The following is a 21,257-nucleotide window of genomic DNA, read 5'->3' as shown; positions in this document are numbered from 1 at the left end:
CACAGCAAGTCCAGGCCAGCCAAGGCTACACAGAGAAACCCTGTCTCAAAAAACAACAACAACAAAAGTATTTATTTTGTAGTGCTGTTTCCAGATCTAATTGTTAGCTCTTAAAAATCAAGGAAGCAACCAATATATTAAAGTCTAAATCTAACTTAAAATGTCATAGTTAAGATTTTCAAGATAAAATTTTCTCCCTTTTAGTACTCACTCGGTTTGAGAAAGTTTCAATTCTTCCCTTTGTTTTGCAGAATAATTTAGAGTCCCACCTAAAACATAAATGAACATAATCATTTTAAGTAACATAACTAATTAAAATTCAAACATACTATACAAATTTTCCATAAAAAGTTATGCAAGATTAAAAAAGAATATGTCATGTTATCATGCTTTAATTTTAGCTTTGTGCTATAAAGTATGAAGGCATGTGTTGCTTCACATTTTAATGGAAACACCATGTTAAATGTTAGTATCACTGAAAATTAAGAAAAATTAAAAGAAATCTAAATGTATAACAGGTAATATTGAGTTATATTCTCTTAAAGTATATCATGCCCTTTAGGAGAAGGCAATTAGAAAGATTAATAAAGGCAACATCAAATGCTTATTAAAAAATACACTAATGCATAGTAGTGTATACTAGTAAAAAAAATCTGTTATTTCTAATTCTAAGCCAAATAACTTAAAAGTAAAAATCTATTTTATATTTATTTATTTTAGAAATGAGAATATATGAGGGGCTTAGGGGTTTTTGCTAATAAACACTTGAGATTTTATATTATGAAACACTGAACTGACTAGAGATCAAACACCATAACAGCAATCCTAGCATGTGAATGTCCAGAGCGTGTGGTCATAAACACACATTCTTGTCACTATGACTGGGAAATCACTAACACAAACTAAAGGAAGCTCGGGTCCTCCAGATGATCCACCAGAGATGAAGTCATGAAAGCTACTTACCCCGGGCACGATTCACCAGATACAGGCAGACCACAGCTAAGAGTGACACTGAAAAACACAAGGCACACTTGTAAATGACACCTCTGTAAAATCTAAAGTAAAGCACAACCCAAATTCCTTGTAATTGCCATTTTAAAGACACTGCATAGATTTACTTCTGAGCACTGACGGGCCACACGTTTCCCCACAGGGAACCACCACTTCTTAGCCCAGGCATGGCAGAGCCAGAGAAGAGACCACACAGGAGAGGGAGCCACACACCCCCAACCAGCAGCCACCCTGACCTCCCTTCCTCTCTTCTCGTCCCCAGAACCCCTGGCAGCTTCTGGCCAGTTTGTTGTTTCAAAGAAGTAGCACTGGCGGGATTTCTTTTCTGAGAACATGTGCCTCTACAAAGAAACAAGATCAAAGCTTCGCCCTTGGCTTCCCAGAAGCCCAGCGCCAGCTCAGGGCCCGCAAGGCACAGCTCAACTTTCTGCCCTTACTTGCTGAGACAGTGTCTAGTTTACTTTAAACAATACGGCAAAACCCAACTGTGAAAACAGGAACCAGATGCTGCCACATGGCACACTCACAAGAAACACAGGCAATGAAGAAAACCTCCAAAAGCAAGTATCCCCGTGTATCCAGTATCATGCCAGCCAGTATGGCGATGACGGCCAGCCCGAGATTCTGAATAGACTGCATGCTACAATTTTAAGATAAAATAGCATTTCATTGTCAAAAGTCTTCATCACATAGTAACTTCACTATTAATATTAACATCATGAACCAAACACTAGTGGTGTATGAAAGATTTCAATCAGGGAGCGTATGAACATTATTTTGATTTTTGAGACAAGGAGACTATGTAGCCCTGGCTGGCCTGGAACTCTGGAGATCAAGGTTGCCTCAAACTCACCAAGATCCACCTGGTTCTCACTCCACAGTGCTGGGACTAACGGGGTGGACCACCACAGCCAGCAGGTTTGGGGTTTCATCCTAGACTGTGTCTGCTTCTAAACCGTCTGCTCCAAGGCAAGCAAAGTATAAAATGTCTGCCTAGTGAATGCAAGGGAGAGCTGCCTGCACAGCAGCCACAGTGGCCACAGCGGCCGATGTCCCCGTCTGCCTCTGAGGGCCTGGGATAGGAATCAACATCTCACTAAGAAGTCCTCAGGTGGACAGGCGTGGCCATGTCTGCCATCGCCTCTTACGGGTTTCAGCCATTTGTCTAAGCACCTAACAGGTGGAAAAGCACTCTTCTAGGTGTCTGACAGTCCTGTCCAAAGAGGAATAACTTAAGTGGAAAAGACCTGCATACGGACAGCAGGCTGGAAGCCTGCGCAGAATAAAAGGGAAGGGTGACAGCTGTTCTTGTTTGTCACCTTGACTACATCTGAAGTAACTAAAACCCAAACTGGAGGGCACATCATGAGGGGTATTTGCTTAATCTGAAGTGGGAAGAGCCACTTCTAGTGTGGATCTCTGAGGCTGAAGACACACCTCTAACCTGAGCCCTGCCTTCTGCTGGATGTGACTATAAGGACACGGAAGGAAGCTTTGCTCTTCGCCTACTTGCTCTCACTTCCCTAGTAGGTCTATCCCTTCTCTGACACTATTCCAGCACATGCTGAAGACCAACTGAGACATCCAGCCTCGTGGACTGAACAACTACTGGACTCTTGGACTTTCCCTACATAGACAGCCATTGTTGGATGTGGTGATTTGGGGGGGGGGAAGGGGGGAGAGGCCCGTTCTTTAAAAGAGTTGCTGTGGTCATGGTGCCTCTTCACAGCAATAAAACCCTGACTAGACATTGAATCACCTGGACCGTGATCTGTAAGTCATTCTACTAAGTCCCTTCCTGTATATAGAGAGATACTTTCTATACATTCTACAGGTTCTGCTGCTGTAGAGAACTCTGACTAATACAGGGGAAAAGGAAGAACAGCCTTAGTGCAGACATATGTGTGTGCATGTGTGCATGCATGTACATCTGTGGCAGACGTATGTGTGTGAGTGTGTGCATGCATGCACATCTGTCTGTCTGCCTGCCTTTTCCTGGGCACCATGATGGATCTGCCTCACCACAGGCCCAGAATCCACAAAGCCAAGAATTTTGGCCTGAAATCTCTAGAGCCAGGAGCTAAAATAAACCCTCCTCCGTTGGGTGGCTTTCTCAGATCACAATTAGGGAAAGTGACAAGAAACTCCAGGCACAACACGTGCTTAAATGGATCAATGATGTTTCTAGTCATCTGCAGAGCTGTCCAGAGCTGTTCTTGCAAGCATAACTACAATTAGAACACACTGTAACTGACCCAGCAGAAGGCAACATGTATGTGCTGCAGTGAAAATGCAATACTTACAAACCATATGCAGTTCCCAGCTGGTGCTCAGGAACTACAAATGCCACCATCGGCCACAATGCACAGGCAAGCAATGAGTAGGAGAGCCCCAGGAGACACTAGACAGGAAGGCAGAGAGGTGTGGTATATATCAGGTGACGGGTGATTTCCACTGATGAAAATTAGTGAAAGTGACAGACTAGCCAAAACACAATGTAAACACATATTTCTGTAATTAGACTAAAAACTTAAATATACAAGTCTTGCCTCTCTCAGTACCCACCACTGTTTTATGCATTTTCTCTTGTGATATAAACATATATAAACTCTCTGGGCCCACTGTCCAGTCAAGGGCACAGCTAACTGGCAAAAAGTTCTTGCCCAAGTTTCAGGCAAACTCATTTTCCTTAATTACAGATGAAGTGATGAAGGCAGTACAGTGACATCATTCCACTGCTGCCTCTTGATGACTAATTCTGAACTGAAAAGCAGAGCAGGGACCCAACTGCCATCACCAGCACTTGTCAGACACTATGTAAACACTGCTTTTTCCTCAATAGAAAAAGAAATTGCCACCGGGCATGGTGGCACATGCCTTTAATCCCAGCACTCGGGAGGTAGAGGCAGGAGGATCTCTGTGAGTTCGAGGCCAGCCTGGTCTACAAAGTGAGTCCAGGACAGCCAAGGCTACACAGAGAAACCCTGTCTCAAAAAACAAAGAAAAGAAAGAAAGAAAAGAAAGAGCTCGCCAAGCACAGTGCTGGCATGCCTGTGGGTGGAGGAGAGCTCTAGTGCAAGTCAGTCGAGGCTGCACGGTGAATTTGGAGGTAACGGTAGCTATATATAGGAAGAATGTCTCAAAAATGTTTTAAAAAGAAAGGAAAGGTATGATTGGAGTTTAAATTAGGTATTGCATATACCTATCAGACTAGTTAAATAGGAAAATAGTGCTGATACCAACACTACCAAGGAAAATGGACTGCTTGCAACCTTACAAATGAGAAGTAAGTTCTTGAGCACTGTAACATCTGTCCAGATGTTCACTGTGCAAAGGCTCTGTGCCAGCACCCCTCCTCCTAGAACCTGGGTGCCCCTATAGGAAGACTTGTGGACCTGCCTACCAAGTCCATAACTACTATGCTCAAGATGTCCCTTTATGAGCAAGTGGGGCACAGCACTTTAGCCTGTCCTCCAAAAACTGACATCCTGAGGACAACTGAAACCTCGTGGATTTATTGCTACCTTTTAAACCTTCCATCAAAGCCAAAAAAAAAAAAAAAAAGAGAAAGAAAGAAAGAAAGAAAAGATACTGGGCTGAATGATTGGTCACTTTTGGTGAAATGACTATTTTAATGAAGCTCAGAAAAATGACTGGAAGTAACTAGCTTTCTAATTCTACTTCAGCATTGAAGATTCCCTACTGAATAAGCCAAATGAAAAACAAACCTTATGAATTAACAATTGATAATTCTTTAAAAAAAAATATATTTACTTGGTCAAATTTAAAAGTCTAGTCATGGCCCCCTCAGTTGCCAGCTGAGTTTTCTGGGCACACCAACATGGACTTGGGGTTCTCTCTAAAGCCCCGAACATCCCCCTAAGCATTACCATAGCAATCCATGGGTTCCAAAAGGTAAAGGCCAGCATCATGTGGGACAGGAGGGTGGTAGCTACCGCACATAGAACCCAGATGATGTTCTTCCCAGTTTTATCCACCAAGAGTCCAAATATTGGGGACATGGGAGCTGAGATGATATACACAACACTGCCGGGGAGCATGCGAAGGTAACAGAATGTAACACAGTTAGAAACCTAGTGTCAAAATATCCCCAAAACTACCAGGCAAAGCAAAGCCTAACTCCTCTAACTTAGCACTCTTCCAAAATGACTGCCAGAAAATAAAAATACAGAATTATCTGGGTTTTCCCTTAGCTCAAAGCCAGGTCCCTGGGATCTGGGTCTGCCGTGTTGGAGGCTCCGGTCGTGCAGTCTCCCTGGCCTGTCATACATGGCCCCAGTTTATGAAAGCCCCATACATCACATGCAACGAGCACTGACAGAATTACACCAAATACCTGTTAATTGCACTTGCTGACTGGGAAGAAAAACTGAATTTCTCTATGAAGAAAACTCTAAAATTAAAAAGAAAAGTATGCACATTAGAAAGAACTACTCTGTTTTCAAGAAATAAATGAAACTTAGAAATAAGTCTACCATTTAATAAGCTTTTCCTTCCTGACACTAGTCTCCCACTGTTCTCTCTTATCCATCCTAAAGCAATCTGCCGCAGCTTAAATGTTCACGGAACTGTTTCACTGCCTAAGCCACGCTTGGCCCCCACGGCTTCAAAACACCATGTGTAAAAGCAGGCTGCAGAGGTCCTTTACCGTTTAATCGAGCCCTTGCACAGACTGTGTAGCTTTAAAGGTTATGAAGACATAAAAACACAGGTGCACTCTCACAGCACAGCAGCCAATGAGAAAAGCAGACGCGATGAGCAAGAGCCTGCCTTGAGCCCTGACTCTAAGTCCGACAGAATTAGCCTGAAGTGGACAGGAGCCGATGCACAGCCTCCATTCACGGTAGGCAGCCCTCCCGATGCAAGAACAGAAAGAAAAAATTTAAAGTATTTCTTCAAGAGGATAATGTAAGAATTAAAACAATGCTAACCCTGGAGCTAAAATCGCCCACCATTATCTCAGAATATAAAATAACTAGTCTACCCTTGGTGGGGAGGCCTGGTAGCTCAGAGAAAGAATAGGAAGGCTACCAAGATGAGACTTGATAGGCTGTGACCATATGGTGGGGGAGGAGGTCCCCTTCTGTCACAGACCTAGGAGAGGGGAATAGGGTGAAAGAGGGAGGGAAGGAAGGATGGGAGGAGACAAGCAAGGAGATAACAACTGAGATGTAATCTGAATAAATTAATTAAAAATAAAATAACTAGTCTAAATATACAGCATCCAGAGCAGTAGAATTAACTCCAGATGGTATCCACTCACTGATGTGACTCAGCGATGCGAGAGAGCACTCACTTGCCCAGGCCGATGAAAGGGAACACGGCTGCGTAGTAGCAGACACAGATGATGAAGACCAGCCACAGGGGTAAGGAGAAGTCCTTGATATCAGTCAACTTAATGACTTCACCTTAAGAAAGGGAAGACACATTATTTCATAAACCTAAGGACCTCCCATCTACAGTAATCGTTTTTAATTCATATAGTAGTAATAATAAAAAATTTTCTAGAAAATGCCACAAGCATCATCTCTATAATAACATACCAAGCAACAGGAGGAAAAAGACAGAAGCTAGTTCTATGGGAACTGGAATCATTTTACTAATATACAAAACAAAACCAAGAATGAACGTTCTGCTAAAACGTTACAAGTGGGGGATGCATCCAAAACCTCAGCTAAGTCGAACTGAATCTGGAACTATACAACCACTGAGCGTCACAGCACAGCACCATGTACTCACGTTGCTGTAATCTCTCTAAAGGGGCCCCAGGTCCCACTCTTCCCTCACACTGATGTACCTGTTTTTCCTTGTTCTTTATTAAGGATTTTCTCTGCTCTCCGATCCAAGTAAGCAAGAGCCAAGGCACAGATTAGTGAAAGAATGCACGTTATGCCCCCTAAAAAAAAAAAAGGAGAGAAATTTTAGAAAGAAAATCCTAGGAGCATGGGAAAGGCAGCACGCTACCTAAGGAGCAGCAGCGTGGCCACTGAAAGGAAAAGCATTAGAGACAGGGCTAAGAGAAGCCTACTGACGCCAAGTACATACACACAGAGGAGGACTGGAATGGCAGATACCCAGTAAGCAACGGTATCAGTTTATCACAGTTGTTTCTCAATAAAAGGTTGGAAATTAGAAGGAAAATACTAGAACAAAACAGTCTTGTAAGTCAGCAGGAGCCAATGACTAGCTTTGGGAGGTAAAGACACACAGGTCCCTGGAGGCCACTGGACAGCCAGGCTTAGGTGAAGGAGTGAGCTCAAGTTTCACTGACAGACTTTGTCATAAACACTAAGATGGCCAATGACTCTGGAAGACACCTAACACTGACCTCTGGCCTCTACATGCATGTAACATGGTCAGCCGCACACACATGTGCACAGAACAATGTGGACACATACATGCATCACGGAAAGAAAGAGCAAGGGGAGGGATCTTTATCTGATCTGCACACTATAGAAACTGCTGTAACAGAGCCAGGGGACAGATTCGAATGCCACCACTGACAGGGTGACGGTTCTGGGCACAGACTTGGCCTCTGTGAGGCTCAATTCCCTGTAAGAAACTAAATGAAATGGTGAAGAGCCCCTGAGAGTTAAAAATAAATAAATAAATAAAATTAACTAAGACAAAGCGTTTGAGAAGGAGGGTCTGAGAAAGGACAGTCGAGACAGGACTACTGTTAGCACTGCCTCGCCCCCACTACTCTCATTAAACCAGGCTGTGTGCTTCAAGTAAATACAAGGAATGAAAGATATGCAAAACTGAGTCCTCATCCCACTGTGCCACAAGCCACCGTTGGGCCCTGTGAGAGGCCAGTGACGCAAGGGACTCTGCCACAATCTGAGACTCTGTGCTGAGGGCAGCCTGGCTCATTCACGCAGAGCTTCGCATTCTCCTTGAAGACTCAGCGATGGGCACCATGGAACTTGGGCTCAGAGAACTTAGGGACAGGAGGGACCCACACAGTATGCAAAGACCTACAGTTCTTCAGAAAACTGAAATAAATTCTCTTGTCCTTGATAAAGGAATTAGTTATGGGCAGCAAAGAACGAACCTAGGTTGCAGCTTCGTGGCTTTCCCACTGCTCCGCATGCGCAGTCTTCTTCCTCTGTCCATTACTGTGAGCCATGTGGACACACCCCCTAGCGGACCTGACTTCATACACAGCCACTCTGAACACACAACATGCAAATGACAGCACTGAGGCCCACAGGGGAAATCAGATTCTCCTTCAGAAACAAGGCCTATACCTGTCTATTTCTCAACAGTCAGAATAACTGGAGGGGAACTCCGACCTGTAACCACAGCCGTCCAGCACTGCGTCTAGAGTATCTCCTTCCACGGGCCTTCAAAAGAGACACAACGTGGGGCACGAGGCTTCACTCACCAATCATAAGCGTCACTCCCAGCGTCATGTGGCCAGCTGAACCCAGTAAGGCTTCAATCTTCCCATAGAGCCACCCCATGAGGTTCATGTTCACTGTGCTTCCCTGAGGAAGGAGAAGGTGACAGGTCTCTCAATAATTAGCACCCTGGGGGGAAATCCTTACTCAGGGTGGCTTAGGAGAGGACGAATAATCAGAATCCAGATTACTCGAGGATAGTCTGGATTAGACAGAGGTGAGAAGACACGCCTTTAATCCAGATCCTTTGAGGCAGAAGACCCACCTCTAACCGAGCCACGCCTTCTGCTGGAGGCCTGTATGAAAACATGGAAGAAGGAAGCTCTTGCTCTCTGCCTGCTTGCTCTCTCCTTGCTAGCAAGTCCATTCCTTCCCTGGCATCAGAGCCCACTTCTTCAGGATTCCAGCGTGTATAAAGACCAGCTGAGACATGCAGCCTCCTGGACTGAACAGTCCTGGACTGAACAACTACTGGGCTCTTGGAACTTCTGCTCAAAGACAGCCATTGTTGGACTAGGTGGACTGCAGCCTGTAAGTCAGCCTAATAAATCCCTTTACATACATATATACATACATGCATATACATACATACATACACGTGTGTATGTATATGTGTGTGTGTGTATGAGAGAGAGGGAGAGAAGAGAGAGTGAGAAGAGAGAGAGATCAATTCATTCTGTAAGTTGTTACTCCTTAGGGTCCTGATGAACACACCTTGGATGTGCCATTCCCAGTGTTCTCTCTGCCTCCAACTTACAGATCAAGGCATGAGGTCTCTCTCCACTGTTCCTGCCACCATAGGCTCTAACCCTCTGAAACCATAATCCCAATTAAACACTTTTTTTAATACACTGCCTTGATCATGGTCATGGTGTTGTCACCCCAATAGAAAAGAAAGTAAGACAGCTGGCTAGAAGTGAGAAAGCCTGCCATCCTGGAGAAGCCTCTCTCCGCAGTCCTGAAAAGCACCTCTGGCCTGGCTATTCTCCTCAGATTTGATCAGAGGCAGATACAAGGCAGCATCACACTGCAGCAATTGGCCAAAACAGGAAGGATGGGTCTGAGGTCAGGTGACTGGCAGGACGACGGTAAGGCATGCTCAGGACATGTATGTGTTTTCTTGGTGCAGCCAATAGCATCTGCTAACAAAAAGCATGTGGGAGGACGGAAGGAGGTAGAACTTAGGATGACACCAAAGTTCTGCATAATAAGCTCCGTGAAGAGAGTGGCCCTGGCTGAGGAGGAGGAACTCCAACAAAGGGGGGGGATGGTGGGAGAATATAAAGAACTGGGGACAGCGTAAGTTCAGTTCAGGGAAACTCTGAACAGGCTGTGCGGTCGGGAACTGAGGAGAAAGGCCTAGACAGAGACAGCCAAGGGGAAACACTGAGCGGGCAGCAGCCTGTGTAAGTGAAGAATCCAAGAGAAAGCCTAGACACGTGGCATTAACTCGGAAGCAAGGCAACACTATTCAAACCTGCAAAACTAGGTAAGAGCCCCAAGGCTGTGAGTGCTGAAGAGGAGAGATAGGCCACGTCCTAGAGGACTCGCACATTTACAGCCCTGAGGACAGGGAGGGGAGGACGGACAGAACAGAACAGCGGAGAAATATGAGATGGGGCCTGAATCTCAAGAAGTATTGGAGCGGGTGGGGGATATGGTGGCACTGTCTGGGAATTAAAGCAAACTTCCTAATAGACCGCAAATACAAACTCCTCAGGGGTGGAGCTGCTGCTGCTGGGGTGGGGGTTCTTAGGGATACCTAACTCGCAGGATGCATCAATCAAAATCTAATGCTGGTCTCCTGGTACCCTCCCTGAGACAAACTGTAAAACACTACGATCACTTCTAGTTCTAAACACCAGGAACCTAGCTGACAGAGACACGACCAATGAGATGAGGGCATTATGGTGAGGAAGCTGAAACTCCTGTCAGATGGCTTAGGCGACCACAGGAGGTGGCATCCCTGACCAAGAACTGAAGAGCCAACGTATGTCTTATCGCGTGGCAAACAAGGTAAAAATGTAGACTAGAAGCAAAACAGTAGGGGCAGTCAGGAAAGGCCCTTTGTGGGGAAAGCTGGGCTTCAGAAGTTTGTGGTGCCATGCATCTTTAAACCCAGTACTCTAAAGGCAGAGGCAAGCAGATCTCTGTGAGTTCAAGGCCAGCTTGATCCACACAGCACATTCTAGGCCAACCAGAACTCCATAGAGAGGCTGCCTTTAAAAATAAAATAATATAAAATAAAAGGTTAACTGAGGGAGGATGGGCTGGCCCACCACAGCGTGAGCTTCCTACCAATGGGAACGTGGGAGCAGAGCCTGGAGAGATGGCTGTAGAGACTTTGGACGCAGGGTACCAAAACCGGTGAGAAATCAGTGATGAAGACTTTGCTGTCTTTTTTTGTTTGTTTGTTCTTTGTTTTTTGAGTACTTTCCTGAAGACAAAGTAAATGAAGTCTACGCCCCAGAGAACTATATGGCATCAGGTGCTGGAGCAGTGGCTCCATGGTTGCAGTGCCTACTGTGCAATCAGGAGGACATGAGTTCCCATCACAGCACCCATTAACAAGCGAGCGACCCCTGCATGCATAACATAGCTCTGAGGAGGCTGGAGATGGCTGCCTTCAAATGGCCAAGTAGAGACTGACAAGGAGCACACTCAATGCCCTCGTCTGCCCTCTGCAGGCAAAGGCACCTACACACACACACACACACACACACACAAAGTATTTTAAAAAGTGACCTATAAACATCAACGCCTACTTCTTCAGGTCCAAGTGTGCCCTAGCACACTTCCTTCTATGACCTTGAAGAGACCATTATAAGACTGAGTCTTTTGCTTCCCCCCAGGTCCATCTGCATACTTACAATTCTGGCCATGCTGAGTTGAAGTCCAAACACCAGGTTTAATTCTTTGCCTTTAAACCAACTCACAGCGTATGTATTCTGGGCAACTGCTAAGGACTCTCCACCAATCCTAAATATGGGAGAAGAGTCACAGCTTTGAAAGAAATCCCAGTTAGCAATTTTGACACTCCTCACAGAGAGAAGTGGGATTTTGTCTCCTCTTGAGTGGAGGAAGGGCCTGAGTGCTTCAGAGAGTAAAATACACTAAAGCAATACTGTGTGACCCATAAGCAGCCCAAAGATGGCATCTGCCACGTAAGTCCAATGCTCACAGCTGGAGTCCTAAGCTACTTGTATGAAAAGCAACCACACCCATGCTACAAGAATGCAAGGAAGCCAAGAGGTACCACTTGAACATAAACATGTTCTTCAAGGCACCCAAGTATTCAACATGGAGAACAAGCTTCCAGATGATGCTGACCCCCGCCCCCCGCCTTCCACGGATCTCCAGATGATGCTGCCCCCCCCCCACCTTCCACAGATAACCACAGCAGAGATCACAGACAGCTGGACACAGACAGCCCACCCCCACAGTCTACCTGTCTCTAGTTGTAAACAAAATGCAATTACTATTTTCTATTGTGGTGGGTTGCAGTGATTTGGCACGCACAGTCAGTAACCATAACAGGCAGTGAAGGAACCTGGCTTCTACACCATCTGTCCTGTGCAAATCAGATATGGAGGAGAGTCTTCATCCACATTTTGTACAAATGAAAACTCACTCTTCAGGCCAACACACAAAGCTCTTGCATAGTCAACACTCACGTACTTCCGGGTTCTACTTTTCTTTCACTTAGTTCCACTGTACATTACAGCCCTTGAGACCCAATTCAAAGCTTTGTCTCCTCCACATCCTTAAGGTAAGTCCTGCCATGCTCTGTCCTAGCTTGAAGTCACCTTCCTTCTCATCTACAAATCAGTTCCCACACTTCCTTCTGTAAGTGTCCCCCTTCACCCATGTGGCCATTTTAACCACATTTTTGTTCCAGAATCTCTTTCACGTTCTTACATGCATTTTGTTTCCTTTGGGTATATGCCACTTCTGTCTGCTTGCCCCTGGGGCCTCTGAAAAATGACTCCTTTCTGTCAACTGTATCCCTCAGGGTAGGAGACCAAGGCTGGACTCAGAGCAGGTTTGTGTAATGACACTGAAACGCACATGGGGCAGTCACCCTAGAGATACTGTGCTTCTTCAAGACACCTGAACAGGGAGCAGAGAGACACTTACTAAGGAAGAGTAAGATGTCCAGTAACCAACCTAGAAATTGATGGTCCATGCTTTTGTGAATGAGATTTAAATCAGTCTTCAATATAATCAAATTCCAAAAGCCCAGAAGCATCGTTTCTGAAGCAGCTTGCAACATTCAAGCTCTACAAGGTAACCACGATCTCTCAGAAAGCTAAGTCTTAGTTAACGCCCGTGACCAAGAAGCGCACTCACATAAATGGGCTACATTTCAAGGGTTTTCAATAAGTCCTCACTGACGGTCCAGGGACAGAGTCGTGCAAAGAGAATTCTGAGTACTTGTGAGAAACCCCAAGAAAAAAAGACAGGAGTCTTGTGACCTCAGTTTCTTCAGGAAGGAAGGGAGGCAAGGAGGGAGGGAGGGAGGGAGGGAGGGAGGGAGGGAGGGAGAAAAGATAGAGGCAAACTGCTCTTTGATGTGTTTCTGCATCCCTCCCAGGTGGACAGGGGTTCACGTCATCACAGCTGGCTATTGTTGACGATGCATGTTTCAGCGGTTGGCTGCCCACCAAGTGCGGCTTGTCCTTGTGATTGTATACTTCACTCAAGTGCCTCTTCTTAAGCCTCAGTGTATAAACTGTCTGACGCCTAATGAAGCTGGCTATTGCATGAGACTTTAGCCTGCCTCAGTTATCAGCTCTATTCTCCCAGGTTCTACCACCTCTAAGACCATAAACATTTCTCAAGAAACAATTGCTATGTATTTCTTTTAAAACCTTAATAAAGGACCAGTAGGGTGGGCCACTGGACGGGCTGGAATAGGGAGGGCCCGGCTTTAAACCTCAGCAGCACAGATCCTTAATAAACGTGCTAAGATAACATGAAATTATGGTGTGACTTACCCAAACACAAACCTCCCAAGCTCCATCAGCCAAAAAGCATTAAATATTCCACCCAGAGCAAAAATAACCTGTAATACAAACAGTAATAGGAAAACAAATCCAGGGTATTCAAAAGGAGTAAGTGACATGACAAATCTTCATTTCTACCACAATCTTACTAGCCTGCACTAATAAATCCCAGAAATTAAAATATTAATATTCATGCGTTTAGTAGAATTTTTAATCACCAGAAGGCAGCCCTGTGAGGGGTCTTCTGGGTTAGGTAAACCCACACACAAACACCCTCCCCGAATGTGGGTGGCACCATTATATTTACCCACCAGCATAGAAGGAGAAAGCAGGCTGAGCAGGCACCCACCACTCTCTGCTTCCAGACTGCAATACTATATGACCAGCTATGTCACGCACCTGTCAACATGCCTTCCCCTCAAACTGGGCCTGAATAAACCCTTCCCCCTCCTAAGTGGCTTCTGCCAATCACAGCAATGAGAGTGACTAAGACAATGTAACTTAAGGCTTAACGTGAATTATACCACATGGCCATTAATGGACCTGGTTAATTAAGTTGGTCATTCATTTAACATATTTTGGCCTGGGGAATTAATTACATAAGGCTGCAAAGTTACTGTCAAGTAATCGTTAAATACTTTGGCCTTTCTTACCTGTCCAATGCAAACAAAGCAGCTGAAAATAACTGTGCCCCATCTGTGTGAGAGAGAAAATGTCATTTCTTCACATTATTTCTGGCCATCACAGAGTCCTGTATTAATAAGCAGTTTGGGTTTTCTTTGCCCATTCTGCATTCCAAGGAAGATGAGTGCTCATCTGCAACTTTCCTAAGCCAAACACTATACACAGAAGTCCAAAGTTCTGACAGGGTTCCCGAGCTTCCGCCATGGCATAGGCTCATTACACATTATCACCTTTTAAAACTTAATAAGCTCCAAAAAGTACCCAGGTGCAAGCCATTTCGAAATGGAAATTGTTTATTAAGTTTCTACTCCACGTTCAGAACTGGAGGCTAGTGTGATGGCTCAGCAGTTAGGAGCACTCACTGCTCCCGAAGAGGACCCAAGGCCAGGCAGCTCACAACTGCCTGGACCTCCAGTTCCTGGGCATCTGAGCCCTCTGCTGGCCTCTGTGGGCACCTCTACACATGTGGCGCGAGTGTGTGCCACACAATAAAAATATTTATTTTACAAGTTTAGAATTGACTCTAGGAGATTCTACAGTAGATAATGTAATTCTTGACAACGGAAAACTACTTTAGAAGACAAGTCTAGGCCAAGTTAATGGAGTTACAATTCCAACTATAGTCTAAATAAGATTAATATTTCACCAGACCAATAAGATAGCAGGATTAGAAAAGTCTTCAAACATCATTGGAGCTAAATGAATCTCTGAAACTGAAATTCACTCAAAATCCTTGGGAAACAGCCATATCATCGCCTAAATGTTCTCTGAAACTGGGAAACTCAGCATCCCAAGATGGTTTACAGCAGTCCTATGACAACATCCCAGGATGACTGATATAAGCTCCATGGCAACGTCCCAGGATGATTGATATCAGCCCTATGAAAAGGAAGCTCCTCCTCCAAGTAAGTGGAATTGGTTTCCCTGAGAACTCAGCTAATTCTACCCCTTGAGACCCAGGAAAACTGACTTAACACATCCTCCATACTCAACCCCCAAACCTAAGCACACGGAGTGTTTCAGCCCTTCTCCATCAGAAGCAGCTTGACACCACATCAGCAGCTTCACTTCTGCCTTCTGAAGAAACTCCGCAGCCGATGAGAAAGATGTAAAGGGACAGACCTTATAGCACTATTCCTCTTCAGCATCTAATATGTGAGGCCACAAGAAGTCCAATGGCCAAAGAAAGACAGAAACAGAAGGAGGGAAATCTTACTTCTTTGCAGAGCTGAGGGATGTATCTCCTCCTACGTGCAAACATTCTACAATTCCATCGCTCGCTTAGTCCCTGCAGACTCTCATAAGGTGACAGTGATTACCCCTACTCAGCAGGGGAGCTGAAACGCTAAGTGTGAGCGCAGAAGGGGCTGACCAAGAGGCAGCGAGCAGACCCACACCTGGCTCATCTGACACAAATTAAAAGCGTAACTAGCCTCCAGAAGCTGATGGCCTTACTCTGTCAGCAGCAGTTGGTAGGTCGGACCTAACTGATGAATCAACCAGACTTCAAGGCCCAAGTCCAGAGACAAAATCAAGCCTTTCTCATATCGACCAGGTTAAATTTGCCCACAAATGAATTTTTTTTTCAAGCTTACCGTATTCCAAATATTCGGTCAATCAAAAAGCCACCCAAGAAACACAAAACTACATTAGGCCAAGAATACCAGGCATACAGCAGCATGAATTTTGTAGTATTCACTTGCATGTCCTATGTGGGAAGAAAAGAAAAAAAGAAAACTTTTTTTCAAACAAGTTTAGTAATTAACAAATCAAAACAAAACGTGGCTACAGCTGCATTTCTGTATGCAGTCTGTTTCTTAACCATTTGTGAACTATTTACTTCCTCGAGACTCTCCTGAACGCTACTATCCTTGCCCTTAGGAAAAAAACCACACTTGGGAACCTCTTAAGTCCACATACTATTTCTCATGGATTCCAGGCCCAGCCACCAGCGCAGGGCCAACTCAGTCTGTTTCTGTCTCCTACACTCTCACTTCTTTATTTCTGCCTGCTTTATGGACTCCTCCCACAGAGAAAAAAAAATCATCCTTCCTAGCCTTACGGACTCTTTAGCCCCCACTAGAATGCAAAAGGACAGCTTGCGCATTTCCCTCTGCTCCGTGCTTTAAAAAAAAAAAAGGGGCACACAATGATCAATGGTCTAAATGCCCAAGAAACGGCAAATATCAAATATAATTTTACAAATCAAAACCAGACTAAGAAGGCAGATAGAGCAATACCCAGCCACCAGTATCCACACTTGTAATAGTAAATAACAGCAAAGTTTATCTAAGAGGCCAAACCGTCCCCTAAAATCTCACTTAGGATTCAGACAAGTAAGCAAACTAGCATTTTTAGCAACACTGTGGATGGAGTTTATAACTGCATACCTAAGGAAGTAAACTATCTCAGTCATGTATGTATTATCCACACAGAGTTCTTTGGGGAAACAGATTTGATCCCAAGAACTCTTCAGCTCCTGTGTCTCAGGCTAACAGACATTAGAAGAGGAAGTGGACATTTGGGATGGGCACCCTGGGAGCTCACAGTATCTCAGCCTGGTAAGTCAGTGCTCCAACAAAGCAGCACAAGAACAGAGGAAACCACTCACCTGTTTAACCTGCGTCTGAAGGGCAGCAGGATTGTCATAGCAAAAATAGCTCCCTAGAAAAGAAAGAGCACAGTTCCGCTCAGAACAATAGTGTCTATAAAAGGAACTTTTATTCACCTGTTTCAGTTGTTGTCTCAGAGACTTACTGCCTCCTTCTGCTAACCTAGACCTAGTCCTGGAAGCTTCTAGCCTCCACACAATCTAACCTTGATCTGGGATGCTTTTAGCCTCTGAGACTTACTGCTTGATAGGCTCACCCTTTCTTGCTCTTTTTGAGCTCTGGGCTGGCTGGTTCAACTCAGCTGTTCTGGTTCAAACTCCTCTCCCAGCTGATTTATTCAATCTGGCTTCTCTCTCTTGGCCCCGGAATGGCTCTGCTTGGCCTCACGCTGACTCCAGCAATCTGCTCTCACTTTCTGGCTGCTCTTACCCACTCTCTGGATCATTCTGTCCCCACCTGTGTCTAGCTTGTTCTCTCGTTCAACCTCTCTGTAAAACTCCTCAGTCTCTGTGTTGCTCCCTTAAGTAGCTCCTCTGTCCTCTCTCTTCTCTTGAGAGTTGGGTGTATCCTATTCTGCCAAATCTTCTCTGATTTGTCACTTTTTCTGCCACCCAAATAAACATCACTTTCAAACATGGGTGCTTCCCTCTACAAACTCACTTTACCTTCATTGTTTGGGATTAAAGGCGTGTACCACCAAGCCTAGACCTAAGCTTTTCTTTATCTGAAACTTGCTCTATACCAGGCTGGCCTTGAACTCAGATCTGCTTGCCTCTCTCTCCTGGATTAAAGGTGTATTTGTATTCCAGCCAGATCACACAGACCTAGAAGAAGGTCTTTGGATGGGATCTCTTTTCAGAGCAGGCACGTTCTCAATTAGGATTTCTCTACAAATGTCTACTCAAAAGTTTCAAGTTACAACTCATAACTAGTAACTTCCCAGAGGTGTTTAAGTTTTACACTCTTGCCCGGTTGTGGTGGTGTGAGCCTTTAGACCCAGCACTTGGGATCGCTGTAAGTTCAAGGCCAGCCTGGTCTACAAAGCAAGTCCAGGACAGCTGACACTATGAAAACATTTTGGATTTTTTTTTTTTTTTACCACTTCCTTATCTACCATCCAAAGGCACTTCCACAATTTAGCAGCATGCACACACAGCAAATACCAGAGACTTAATTAAGAAGTCAACATGGACTGGTTTTAATCGTTTTGTTTTCTTCATGCTTCCATGCTTGTTACTGCATTAGCATCTTCATGAAATAGCTGCGTTTTCCTTACTTAAAAAAACTCTACAAACACCCTCCACAGTTGAATGTTAGCTGTCATCACTTGAAAACTGAATGAGACGGGCGTGGTGGCACACGCCTTTAAACCCAGCATTCGGAAGGCCAAGGCAGTCGGATGCTGTGAGTTCGAGGCCAGCCTGACCTACACAGTGAGTCTAGGACAGCCAAGGCTACACAGAGAAAACCTGTCTCGAAAAACCAAAAAAGAAAGAAAGAAAAGAAAAAGAAAACTGAATGAACTTCAGCTATTCAAAGCAAACCAGCAATTGAAATAAAGTCTGATCCTGCCAAGAAACAAATAAATAGTCCCCGGGAGCAAATAACCGAGTGCATGCAGTGCTAGAAACAAGAACGACACAACTGAGAGTCTAAAGGAGCAAATGAAAATACAGTAACGTCTCCTGAGCAATCAGAAACAGAAGTTGAGCAAGAGCCGTTATGCATGACCTCAAAGGTCATTGACAGGCTTGAGGAGGCCCCAAGATAACACGGCCTAGTCCCATACTGACTCCGTAAATACACAAACTACCAGTTCAAAGGTGGAGAAGGTGACCAGAGAGGCAGGAGTTGGCTTCTCAAACCCAAACTTTTAGTCCACTCTTTCTACCAAAAATAAGCTGTCAGCTCTTGGTTATTGACCTAGAAACTTCTGGTTCCTGACTTACCCGCTATAAGAAAGTCAATACTATGCTTGGTTTGGTGGTTTATTAGACAAGATCTCACTTGGCAGCCCTAGCTGGCCTCTCTAACTCTTCGGGATTCATGTCTCTGCCTTCCAGTACTGGGATTAAATACCATGTTTTAAAGAAAAAAAAAGGGGGGTACCATCTTCCCCAAAACTAGTCCATAGTGTATACGAATTGCCAAGAAAACAAAGTCTAAAGTATCTTTTATACACCAGAGCATGTATTTCTGAATCTGATCCTGGAAACACACTTTCCGAATCAGAACAGTTTCAGGGTAAACTAAAAATTGTAACACCGGAGGAAAGACATCTGTAAAAGTATCTAAGGCAAGTGCCTTCCGAGGGATCAGATTTCTTAAGTGAAACCAACTTCAACCAAACAAGTGCGGTCCCGCAGGGCTGCCTTACAAAGTAAAGGTAAGAAATCACTACTAAACTGCCAAGAAGGTGAGCACTATCCAAAACGGACACGAGCTCTAAAGGAATGCCAAGAAAAGTACTGGGGGTGGGAAGAGATCGCCGGGGATGGGGGTGAGGAAAGAGGACTTAGTCAACGCTCTGAAATTCTCCTGAGCACGATGCTCCAGGGGAAAGATCTGTGGTTCCTTCTCATGGGCGTCCCCAGGAAGGGAGCTCTCGCTGCACTCCGGAACCAAGCAGGAACAAAAGTCGCCAGCTCAGTCCCCAGGCCTCGCTCACGACGTTAGGAAAAATCGGGTTCCCAAGCCCCGAGGCAGCACGGATCCGGGGACCCGAACCCCGGAATCCCTTGACCCTCTGCCTCTGCCCTCTCCGACTCACCGAAGCCAAGGAAGCACATCAGCAACAGCACTAGGAGCCGGTGCGCCAGGCGGCGGGGGTCGCAGAGCGCGGGCAGAGCGCGCGGGGTGCCCTGGACTGCGCTGTCCGCCTCGGGGAGGCCCCCAAGCAGCGCCCGCGCCTCCTCATCCTCCTCCATCGGCCTGCAGCCCGGAACGGAGCAGGAAGCAAAAGAAGGCTGTAGAGGCAGGCTTCACGTGACCGCGTGCGCTCACGTGACTCCCGCGGGTCACGCACCGTGATCACGTGAACGGCTGTTCACGTGGTGGCATGGGACAAGTATAATGCTTTTCTATTCTGTTATGGGGATGCAGTGGGGTTGAGTCCTGTCCGAGCCCTATTAAAGTCTAGAGTGCAGAAGTCTTGGTGGATGGCTTGACCTGAGCAGCTGGGGACTCCAAACTGCAACGTCCTTCTCACAGTTTGGGTCCTTCCCTCCTTCTCTTAAGCCAACTCTTCATCCTCCCAGACTTGATGGAACTGCTCCTGATGGACCGGGAAGCGGACAAATTCCCTCACCTTGAGAAACGGGTGACAGAATTTACTTAGAGATGGAGAGACACTAACAAGGTGGCTGGGTGGGAGAGACACTAACAGTGTGCCCGGGTGGCTGGCTGAATGACTGCGGCTTAAATAGCCATCAAATTTCTCAGTAATGTCTGATCTGGGTTTCATACGTTTATAACTACACATTTAGGAGATCCAGGCATAAGAGAAGGAAGTTGAGAGTAGAAACACGAAACGTCCTAAAAGAGGAGCCGTTCAAAGATGTGCCACAGAGTATCAAGACCCCCTAGGCTTGTTTCGAGAAATTGGATTTGGCAGCACAGCCTTCTGCCCCACTTTTCTAGGTGCCCCGCGTCTCTGCCAGAAGAATTTTAAGTGGAGCGAGTTTAGGTGGTAAATAGCTATGAAGCGTGCCGCAGTAGTGAAAGTGAGAGACACAAAGCGTGACCCTGGAGGGTCAGTAAGGGATGACGCAGAGCTTTACAAGGTAAAATGGTGATGGGTTTAAACAACAGCAACTGAGATCTGAAAGAGGAGGAATGTCTCCCAGATTTCTAGGTTGGACCCTCCAAAGAGTTTCAAATATAGGGACATGGGAAAGCTGAGGGACAGTGTCAGGGAAGAAATACAGTTTGGAATGTTTATACACAGCTGCTTTCTGCCTCCCATTCCCCAGACTAGCAACTCCATCTTTACAGGCACAGTGATCACACGCCATCTCTGGCTTATTCTTTTCACTCAGCATCAGCTGTACTACAGTGAATGGCCCGAAATATCATCTGACATTTGTTGACTTTGCACACAGGACAGATTACTAAGTGTCTTGTGCTGGGTACTTTTATGTCATCTGAGAGGAGGGAACCTCGGCCGAAAAAATGACTCCATGGGATTTTCTTAATTAGTGATTGATGGGGAAAGGCCCAGCCCATTGTGGGTGGTGCCATCCCTACACTGGTGGTCCTGGGTTCTATGAGAAAGCAGGCTGAGCAAGCCATGGGCAGCAAGGAAGTAAGCAGCACTCCTCCATGACCTCTACATCAGCTCCTGCCTCCAGGTCCTTGCCCTGTTTGAGTTCCTCTCCTGACTTCCTTTAGTGATGGCCTGCAATGTGGAAGTGTAAGCCAAATAAATTCTTCTCTCCCCAGCTTGCTTTGGTCATGGATTTCTTTTTTTTATTAAATATTTTTACGTATACATTTATATTATTACACATATATACAATAAA

At 45.4% G+C, this 21,257-nt stretch overlaps 1 protein-coding gene across 1 annotated transcript; it reads right to left on the bottom strand.

The window, feature by feature from the left end:
• Positions 1-207: 207 nt before the first annotated feature.
• Positions 208-19,664, bottom strand: Mfsd1 (major facilitator superfamily domain containing 1). Its single transcript, XM_051157280.1, has 15 exons — positions 19,508-19,664; positions 16,737-16,789; positions 15,721-15,833; positions 14,095-14,137; positions 13,433-13,500; positions 11,306-11,414; positions 8,420-8,522; positions 6,830-6,928; positions 6,329-6,440; positions 5,369-5,425; positions 4,902-5,058; positions 3,315-3,412; positions 1,539-1,651; positions 964-1,011; positions 208-269 (listed from the first exon to the last, which is right to left on the bottom strand). Exons 1-15 carry the CDS (start codon positions 19,662-19,664, stop codon positions 208-210), a joined length of 1,392 nt encoding a protein of 463 aa, XP_051013237.1.
• Between the last annotated feature and the right edge of the window lie 1,593 nt (positions 19,665-21,257).

This window comes from Acomys russatus, chromosome 15, assembly GCF_903995435.1.
Source record: "Acomys russatus chromosome 15, mAcoRus1.1, whole genome shotgun sequence".
Classification (NCBI taxonomy): Eukaryota; Metazoa; Chordata; class Mammalia; order Rodentia; family Muridae; genus Acomys; species Acomys russatus.
Note: the sequence above shows the minus strand (reverse complement) of the source record. Positions and strands in the feature narration are given on the sequence as shown.

Bases quoted from the DNA above. Each gene is read 5' to 3' on its own strand.
- Mfsd1 (XM_051157280.1), bottom strand. From the start codon at position 19,664: ATGGAGGAGGATGAGGAGGCGCGGGCGCTGCTTGGGGGCCTCCCCGAG. The intron at 11,415-13,432 runs GTAAGTCACACC...TCCCATATTTAG, and splicing joins CTTGGGAGGTTTGTGTTTGG to GATTGGTGGAGAGTCCTTAG. The intron at 270-963 runs GTAAGTAGCTTT...TTTATGTTTTAG, and splicing joins TCTGGTGAATCGTGCCCGGG to GTGGGACTCTAAATTATTCT.